This window comes from Magnolia sinica, chromosome 8 (genome assembly GCF_029962835.1).
Source record: "Magnolia sinica isolate HGM2019 chromosome 8, MsV1, whole genome shotgun sequence".
NCBI classification, from domain to species: domain Eukaryota; kingdom Viridiplantae; phylum Streptophyta; class Magnoliopsida; order Magnoliales; family Magnoliaceae; genus Magnolia; species Magnolia sinica.
The window spans coordinates 89368607-89379241 of record NC_080580.1 but is presented as its reverse complement, the minus strand read 5'-3'; the positions used below and the strand labels follow the sequence as shown (position 1 = coordinate 89379241).

General features: G+C 40.7%; 1 protein-coding gene across 1 annotated transcript; it reads right to left on the bottom strand.

The window, feature by feature from the left end:
* Positions 1-4708: 4708 nt before the first annotated feature.
* LOC131254374 (MDIS1-interacting receptor like kinase 2-like) lies at positions 4709-10604 on the bottom strand. Its single transcript, XM_058255363.1, has 3 exons — positions 9938-10604; positions 7442-9670; positions 4709-5262 (listed from the first exon to the last, which is right to left on the bottom strand). The coding sequence occupies exons 1-3, from the start codon at positions 10602-10604 to the stop codon at positions 4904-4906; spliced, it is 3255 nt and encodes a 1084-aa protein (XP_058111346.1). The 3' UTR covers positions 4709-4903.
* Positions 10605-10635: the final 31 nt, after the last annotated feature.

The following is a 10635-nucleotide window of genomic DNA, read 5'->3' as shown; positions in this document are numbered from 1 at the left end:
AATGGGCCACATTAATGGGCCTCACCAACGGGCCTTATGTACATTGCAATAGGCCATAACCCATGGGCCTTAGAATACATCAAAATGAGCCTAATCACATGGCTTTACGTATCTCAAATGGACTACACTAATTGGGCCCCATATGTACATCAAATGAGCCTCATAATACGGGCCTTATAAATGCCAAGGTGGGCCTTAAAAATGGCCACAAATACATACATACATACATATATATATATATATATATATATATATATATATATATATATATATATATATATATATATATATATATATATATATATATATATATCATGTCAAAGGATCAACCGATCCTCACTTTAAATAATAGTGGTAGGACCCACTTGAACCACGGATCTGACTCATACTTTAGCTCATGCCTTAAAATGAGCTTGCAAAATGGATTAACGGTTGGGGTGCAACACAAGCATCATGGTGGGGTACACTGTCCAGACAGCGGACAGTGTGGATAAACACATAAATCATAGTGCACCCCACCGTCTGCTGGACGGTGGAAATGAAACACGTACATCACTTTGGGCTCCATCGTCCACTAGATAGTGGGAGTAAACACATAAATCACTGTGGGTCCCACGGAGGGCCCACCATAACATTTATTTTCCATCCAGACCGTTGATAAGGTCACATGGACTTGGATGAAGGGTAAAAAAAAATTTCAGACTGATCCAAAACTTCTGTGGCCCAGAAAAAGTTTTCAAAGGCAGACGTTCAATCCCATTGTTTCCCATGATGTGGGCCACCTGAGTCTTGGATGAGGTTGAAATTTGGAGGGGCCCCACTTATGGAGGTGTCCCACCATATGAACGGGTTTGATGGCAAATATACATCAGGGTGGGCTCCCGGATCTCATACCCGTATTCAGCGTTTGCATATATATATATATATATATATATATATATATATATATATATATATATATTTGAAAAACTTAGTTTTTTTGTGGTTTTTCAGAGGTAGGGTCCACATCTGCTGAATCTGGGTTCGTCAATGGATTCTACCATGCGTAACAAATCTATCAAGCCCAATATTGGGCATTTTTCGGTATGTAGAAAAACTAAGGTAAGTTTCAACGGTGAAAATTACTATTTTCAAAGGTGTGGCCCGCCAGAAAGTTAGATCAGTCCCATTTTTTGGCTCAACGCCTAAAATAATTTGGAAAATGAGATGAATGGCTTAGATTTGAAGCATACATCAATGTGGGGCCTATATGAGTTGGCCACCAAAAAGCTTGTGAACCAAGCTTATATTTGTGTTTTCCATGCACGTCCAGCGTCCACGGACGCTGGACGGTCTGCGCCTATCACACGCACAAGGTGGGCCACCAAATGGTGGGTGTTGTGGATACAATACATATAAGGTGGGTCCCACCTATAGATGGTTTGGGATAAAATACAAGCCTTATGGTGGGGTCTATTCGGGTGGGCCACACAATCACACCAACATCATATGAAAAGAAGAATAAAAAGAAAGAGAGGGAGAGGGAGAGAGAGAGAGAGAGAGAGAGAGAGAGAGAGAGAGAGAGAGAGAGAGAGGGACCCCGGCACGATGGGCCCTCCGTTTCAAGCATCCAATCATACATCAAGTGGGTCCCATTGCATATGGGTCCACCAAATTGAAAATCAACGGTGGAGATCCTTTCTCCACCAAAATAGAAGGTCTAGATGACCCTATTCATGCAAGAAAATAAACATCATGATGGGGTCCATGGAGAATGGCCCCATCATGGATTGATCTTAAGCATCAAGGTGGGCCATTGGCCACATCAAGGGTCCAAAGTGACATCCATACCATTGATCGGTAGGCCTCACTTGGCCCATCTTAAGAACATAAAAATCTAGTCTATAGAAGCACCCACCGGTCGATCTTCTCGGTCCGTTGGAATGCTGATCTCCTTAAGCTTCACTTTGATGGTGGAAGATGAGAAGTGAATGGCTAGGATGGAGGATTTGGGATGGGAAAGTGGGCCACACACATGCACTCTCTCACATAGAAGAGAGCTTGGACGTGAGCTCTCTTGTTTGTTTGGGATTGAGTTGAGAAATGAGAGAGAGAGAGGGAGATGGGATGTAAAGAGAGAGAGTGATAGATGTGAGTGATGGGTGAGGTGATGTTGTACTTGACATGTATGGGTGTGTAAGAGAGAGGGTGAGAGAGAGTTGACTTGGTGGTTGCCTGGGGATGGGATGAAAAGTGATGTGTACTTGACATGATGTGATTGATTGATGGATTGATTGATGGGATTGATTTGACATATTGTAGAGATTCTCTTGGGATTGCAAATGCGCAGCGTTTTCTTCGAAATAAATGACGGCTCACATCTTCCTGCCAGGGTATCGAATCGGTGCGAGAGACGCGGCGTCGGAACCGCGGCGACGGTGCGGTCGCAATGGTACAAGTCTTGAATTAAGCCGACTCAAATCTACAGCATAAGACTTAGGGTCGATCGCAAACATCGATTATACGTCACAGGTTGCCGGAATTCGACAGGAAGGATCGCGGGATTCGACGGAACAGTACGGAGTAGGATACGGGTCTTACAGTGTGGGTGCGGGTGCGAGTGCGAGTACGGTGTGTGTGTACTCGCGTGTGTGTATGTGTGTATGGGTACTCGCAGGACTGTATGTGTGGGAGTATACTCGCATTTGCGCTTTTTTATTTTAAACTAGAGAGATGCGTCCCTTCCGGTTGGTCGCCCCTATTAGGTTTAAATCCAACGGACCTAACCTTTTATAAAGGGTGCTTATGCACCACTTCAGAGTCTATATAAAGACTACCGATTTCAGTTTTAAATATGCAAAATTATCATCTCTCTTATAAAACTCTCTGATACAATTTTAAGAATTTTACTGAGTTCATCGCTAAGTCAACTCAGCACTTTCGGATTAAATTGCAAGTGGTCGAGCCCGTGTACAGTGAGTGCACCGCTGGGATCGGGTCATGGTCGTTGTATCCTGGAGGTCGATTGCTCTGGAAACCTGTTGCACTTGGGACGCTGTCCAAGGGGAGCAAATTCGATTTCAAGCCGAGTGACTCAGTCACGCCTCGACTCAATTCAATAAGTTCTTCTTTCTCAAAATTTATTTTCCTTTTTTTTGTTCTCGATTTTTAATAGTCTATTTAATTCAACCAAATATTCCAACATCCCATTCATTCTGGGAAGGCCTTAGAAGCACAAGAAGCAGAAGAAGAAGAAGAAGAAGAAGAAGAAGAAGAAGAAGAAGAAAGCAACATGTTTCTTCAGCTTCATTATCAATAGCAGGATTTTCAACATTTCGTTGTACCTTGCTGTCAGCAATATCTACAACAACGGTTTCTCTTCAGCAACTGCCTTATGGTGTTGGTAGGTATTAAGTAAAAGTCTTGAATCTTTGTTGAAGGTTGGAAGAAGTTGTCAGTGCAGTCCTAGCCTGAATTCACTACCTGTTGAACCCTGTGGGAGAAGCTCCCGCCTCTTGCACATTGGTCTTTGTTATGCTTACGTCTTGGTCTATCGGTTCGGCTCCAAACGCTATGTTGTTGCATATTTTCCTTTTGTTTCTATTGTGTTTGGATTGAGATTGGGATTTCCCTGTATATTCTGATGGCAAATGATCCCATATGTTGTATAGGTCACTTGAAAAGTCTTGGTCCTTGTCTGCACCTTGCTAGGTGGTTTTTTTTTTTTTTTTTTTTAAATAAAAAAATCTTATTAATAAAATTTGCAAGTAGTGTGCTCCCACATTTCTAAAAAAATGATAAATAAATAAATTTTTTTGAAAGATAACCGAACTTTATTAAAACTTGCACAAAGTGAAAAAGAGCAACCAAAAAGAAGAAACCATAAAAGAAGACTTGCAACCCTAAGAAGCAGACATCTCCCAATCTGAAACAAGCCTATTAACTCTAGCAATAACTTACACACCATTCCATAGCTCAAGTGGTAGATTGAGCGAAGGTAACCCCGTTTCAACATTGAGGTCTTGGTATCGATTTCCAAGTGGGGTGTGGCTAACAGTGGGTTGTACTAATAATGGGGTGTGTATTAATAACAAAAAAATAAAAAAATAAATCTAGCAATAACTTCTAATGACTTTTTGACTTGTTACAGAAACAACAACCATTTTAAGAGCCCCAAATGACCCAAAAGATCGCCATTATAGTCAACCTCAACGCCAGTTTGCTTGCTTTCCCTCCTTTGTTGTGTCAAGCCCATAATAAATCCTTAACAGATGTTGTCATCACCCAACAAATATCGAAGGAGAACAAGAAGTGATCCCATACTTTAGTTGCAAATGGACAATGGATGAAAAGGTGATCGATCGCCTCCTCCTTTTCCATACACATCAAACAAATATAGGGAAGGATGAGGGCTCTCCTCTGGAAAAAAAAAATCATTTTATTGAAGGACTTCCAAACAAGGAGAAAGAAGATGGTTGCAAGTTGCAACAAGGCCAACTGAAGTTCTTTTTTTCTTATTTTCTCTTTTGTTTAAAGAAGCCACTGTCTATGCCTACTTTCACAGATAAATGAACCCATTCTTCTACTTTTGATGACACATTAGTACACAACTGGTATCACAGAAAAGGATTACAATCCCCATAAGGTAAATTCTTGGGCATAAAAACCTTCAGTTAGAAGATAACCATCAAACGAGAAAATATTTTTATTCTTTCAACCTATTTTTATTACATTCGGATTTTTATCACCAATCCTAGAAATCTATATTCTATATAAACATCAATTCCACACACTGAACTATGTACGCATCATAACAAGAAAAACAAACACCTCCGTGATTGATTATTTTCATACGATGGACACGCATAGTAATAATGTTCTTGCCACTACACACCCACAACCTCACTAATTTTCATACACCCAATTATTCCTTGAGATTCATCAGTTGACAAAATGTAAGTGCATTGAATGACTCTAGAGAGAAAGAAGGCCTGCCAACAGATAGCTCCTGAGCCACGTGGTGCATGTTTGGCCGAGAGTCTGGATCTAGCTGAATGCATGCAAGGGCCATGGACACTGTAAATATGACTTCCTGTGCAACCTCTGCCATCGGATCGGAGAGACGTTGGTCCAACATATCCTTTAGCAGTATATCTTCTCTATTTGGTGATGACAAAAAGGAGATGAGCTCCCCAGGATGCCTTCCCATCATCACTTCAAGGGCCACAACACCAAAGCTAAAGACGTCACATTTCTCAGTCACCCTCATTGTATATGCAAGCTCTACATGATAGAAGATTGTTCAGTCAGATTCTTTAGTCTTTGCTAATCATTAATAGATAAACTCTTATGCATATATCAAACTAACCTAGTTTCTTAATCTAGGTTTCATATCTTCTAGGCTTTTGTGCTTGCTAATACCAAAGCATCTCTACAAACTGAGCATGTGCCAAGTAAGGTGTTTGGTACATCTGGGAGGAACATAACATGGGCCAAACTTTCTGATGATCTCGCTAGGAGGTCAGGATCGTCCACTCATTAGGAATGCCACATACTGATGCAGAGTGGGTCACGGACAGTTACATGGCCAAGATGGATCAGAAAAGGCCCGGTCGACGACAGAAGTGATCCAAACCATCGAACCTTAAATCTGGCGTATCTTGCAATACAGAATGAGTTATCTGACGTAAAATATATGATTTTGGGGTAGAACGAGCTACTGAAGCCAACCAACCAGGCTATGCCGGGTTATGTAGCCCGGAATTGTGAAAAACCCCTGGATCGACGGTCGTTTCCCGGTTTTAATTTCATTTTTACTGTAAATAGTAAGTTTTAGTTTGATTATAACTCTTCATCCATCGGGCTTTAGGAGTTGCGCCCAACATGAAAATAGCATAGAATAATTAGGAGAACAGTTTGGTGAAGCCAAATAGGACACTTACTATTTTTGGCCGAAAACCTTGCGCACTAGTAGACATCACGACCGTTTATAAATAGTAAGTTTACTATTTATAGTAAGTCACGGATTCTAGGAGTTTGAGTTGTAGTTTGATTCTAATTTCTTTCCCATTGCTTGGTACCCCTATTTAAAGGGTTGTGAACTCGTTTTTATTCATCAATTAATCAATTTCGAATTTCTTAGAATTTATTTCTATTTTCTGCTTTCTTTCCTCGTGGATTCAAGAAGTCTCTGTGAGGAGTCCAGAGAAGCTCCGTGGATTCGGAGTAGTTATCCTCATCACGTTCATCCTTGCGTCACATACATACATACATTGAATGCATATTGTTGGCCTTTTATTAATTATTTTATTTTTTCTCAAAATTGTCCATTGTTTTGATGTGGTGTTGGCCTTCCCGATAACAGGACAAGCTTAATCATTGTTGGGTCATTTGGATGGTTGGGCCTATTTTAATGTATGCCTCAAATTTCCTAGACGCGTGAGAAGTTGGCATGTGTGAACTAGAGATTTTAATGGCGTGTATAGGTAATGCTGTATTTAACATAATTACTTGTATCAATATTGTGGACCAACAAACTAGTATCAATATTCTGGACCTATAAGCCGAATCTCTCTCTCTCTCTCTCTCTCTAGAGGAAGTAAAGGAAACAACCCAAAAACGTGCTTAAGAATATCTAAGGTTTTAAGACTGTACTAGTGAGGTCCATAGTTCTAAGATCCAAACCATTGACATGGTGGTCCCAATTTGGATGGCTCATGCATTGGCAATTCTCTAATTGGAAATCCTAACCATTTTAGTGGCCAACAGATAAATGATCAGGAAAGAAATAAAGGTAATTGTGCACATTCAACAAAGAAAGACCATAGATTCAATGGCTAGGATTTTTCAATCAACTTCTTTTGTTGTATGGGGCATTCATTGTGTGAGACATCACATGGACAGTTTGGATCTTAGAGCTGTGGAACCCTTATACAGTAGGGAAAGCCCAAGCTCATGCTCTGGGATCTCTTGGTAGAGTATTTCACGATCCCACATTCCCTGATGCATCATTTTCAGATTTACTAGCATGGGCTAGAAGACATGAGCTTTTTCAATCATTTGTTAACTACTTGTAACTCATCTATCTAAACTTGGTATGCATGTAAATCAATCCATACCATCTGCAAACATGATCACCCATGTTGTAGATAGAGAAGATCCCAGAAATGACACTTATGGAAGGATTCTATCCAACCAATTGGTGGCCAACAAATGTACAGTTAAAAATGGTCAATGCCATAAATTTAATAGCTAATAAAATGTGGTGAAACTTTCTTAAGATTTTCAAATATGAATTTTCTCATATTCCAGTTGCCTTAGATTGCCCCATTTGATAATAGTGTGGTAACTAATGCACAAATTTTATAGTAAATAATTTAAACAAAAAATAGAAAATATTAAGAAAAATGCAGGCTAATTTATAATAAAACTATTAAGTGTTGAGAATATATTAGTGACTAACCTGGAGCGATGTATCCACAAGTGCCTGCAAGCGTAGTCCAATTGGACGAATCAGGTATCAGCAATCGTGCAGTGCCAAAATCAGAAACACTAGCCTCAAGTTCTGAATTTAGCAGAACGTTGTTGCTTGATAGGTCTCGATGGACAATTCGCAGGGTGCAATCATGGTGCATGTAAGATAAAGCATGGGCCACACCTTTAACAATATTCACCCTTAGAGTCCAGTCCAATTGTGCAGCTCCTTCATCATTGCTTAGGATACTTGCCAAGCTTCCCCTTTCCATGTACTCATAGACGAGAAACGAGCATCGAGGATGGCAGCAAAAGCCATAAAGCTTCACTATGTTGCGATGTCGGATTTCGGTTAATGCTTGTATCTCATTTCTAAAACTTCTTTGATCAGATTGATCCCCTCCTTCGAGTGGGTGAAGTTTCTTCACAGCTACTACCTGACCCAGCGGTAGATTTGCTTTGTAAACTTTTCCATACCCTCCAATGCCAATGCAGTATTTGTCGTCAAAACCCTCTGTCGCCTCCACGATGTCTTCAAACACAACAATCCCATCATAATTCCATATTGAAAATGGATTTCCGCTTCTTCTCTCAAGAACCCTTTTTTTTATATTTCTTCTTCTTTGGTAATAAATGGAAGAAATGCCAATGATTACTAATAAAAGAAACAAGGCCACTGAGACAGGAAGAATAATGAGGATCACAACTCTGTGACCTTTCATCGCTTCACCATGATTGATTGAAGAGGCATTGCAAGGTCGCAAACCTTGTACTTCACCACATAAGCCCTTATTATATATGAATGCCTCTATAGGAGCCTTCTGAAAGCTTTTGCTGTTGGGAAGATGACCTTCCAAAGCATTGTATGAAAAATCAATGGATTGCAAGCTGAACATCCCTTCAAAAGAAGGTGGAATGGAGCCTGATAGCATGTTGTGGGAGAGGTTTAACTTTTCCAGCCGAATCAATTTCGTGAGTTGTGGTGATATTTGTCCATTGAGGGAGTTATGACTTAGATCTAGTAAGCCTTGTAGGTATACTAGGTTACCGATCTGAAAAGGAATGCTTCCATTTAAAACATTTTCGCTCAATTTCAGATATTGGAGTTTGAAGCAATCACCTAATTGAGGTGGTATTGGACCACTTAGGTGATTCATTGACAAGTCAAGAACCTCCAAATTGGATAGTTTTCCAATCTCCTGGGGTATCTGACCAGAAAGCTGGTTTTCATTTAAAGTTAAGTTGAACAAAGAAGTCAGCCTCCCAAATTCCTTTGGAATCTTGCCTACCAGCTGGTTTGAAGAAAGACCAAGCACACGTAGCTGCATCAACTGCCCTATCTCAGGAGCAATTCTACCGGTGATCATGTTCCCGGATAATTGTAGCTTTGTCAAATTTCGGCATTCTCCCCAATTTGGTGAGAGTTCACCAAACAACATGTTGTTGCTGACATCCATGAATGAGAGATGCGGGTATACACCAAAGGCTTCCGATACGTTTGCAGCAAGTCGGTTTCCATTAAGTCGCACTCTTATTAAGCTAGTGCAGTTTCTGATGCTTTTTGGGATCTCACCAGTGAAATGGTTGCCAACAGCAGTGAAGAATTGAAGAGATCCGCCCTGGCATAACTGAGGTAAATAGCCAGAGAGGCTGTTGCCATCCAAGTAGAGTCTAGCAAGATTTGCCATGTTTATCATTTCTTGAGGCAAGGAACCAGATAATTGACAGTCAATGCAGGAGAACCAAGTAAGCTTGGTCAAGTTTCCTAAAGTAGCAGGGATATAACCTGTTAAAAGGTTAATGGACATGTCAACCATCCTGAGATTAACCATATTCCCTGCTTTGTGAGGAATAGAGCCAGAAATTTGATTTTGAAAGAGGTAGAGGAGTGTCAGCTTTGTCAAGTTCCCTAAAGTGGAAGGGATAGAACCTGTTAGACTGTTAATGGACAGATCAAGTTTTTCGAGATTCGTTAAATTCCCAAATTGTGGAGGAATTGAACCAGAAATTTGATTGCTGGAGAGGAACAACAGTGTAAGGTTTCTCAAATTACCCAAAGCAGGAGGGATCAGACCAGTCAGATTGTTTTGCCTCAATGTTAGCTGATTGAGACTAATTAAATTCCCAAGTTCTGGAGGAATAGAACCAGAAATTTGATTTTGAAAGAGGGAGAGGACTGTCAGCTTTGTCAACTTCCCTAAAGTGGAAGGGATAGAACCTGTTAGAATGTTCATGGACAGATCAAGATTGTTGAGATTCATTAAATTCCCAAGTTCTGGAGGAATAGAACCAGAAATTTGATTTCGAACGAGGAAGAAGACTGTCAGCTTTGTCAAGTTCCCTAAAGTGGAAGGGATAGAACCTGTTAGACTGTTATTGGACAGATCAAGATTTTCAAGATTCATTAAATTCCCAAATTGTGGAGGAATTGAACCAGAAATTTGATTGCTGTAGAGGGACAATAGTGTAAGGTTTCTCAAATTACCTAAAGCTGGAGGGATCGGACCAGTCAGATTGTTTTGATACACAGTCAACAGAACCAGATCTTGCAGATTCCCCATCTGTGGTGGAATGGAGCCAGAGATTCGATTTTGGTCCAGGCGCAAGATGGAAAGCTTTGACAAGTTCCCTAAAGTGGAAGGGATAGAAGCATCTAGGTGGTTAATGGACAAGTCTAGTTCATTCAAATTCACAAGATTCCCTATATCTAGGGGTATTGATCCACTTATACTATTTGCAGACAGATTGAGCGATGTGAGTTTATAAAGAGCGCCAATATGAGCTGGGATGGTACCAGTGAGAGTGTTGCTACTGAGATTGAGATGAACGAGGTTTGGAAATGAGGGGAAGCTCAAGTTGTCGAGCTTACCTTGCAAGCCTGCACTCGGTAGGCTTATCTCTGTTACACTTCCAAGGCTGTTACATGAGATCCCAGTCCATTTGCATGGAGATAGGGTGTTGGTGCTGGCATTAGTAGCAGGAAGTGACCATGAGTGGAGAGCTTGTGCTGGTGAGAGGCTGGCTTTCCATTTCAGGAGAGCCTCTGCTTCTGGCAGTCCTGCTGTTGCAGATGATATTGTTGCATGGGAAGAAGAAAGAAAGGGTAGGAAAAAGAGGAGAAAAGCGAGGGAGAGAGATTTATGTATGGCCATGGCTGTTGTTGCTTATGGTCTGTTACAAACT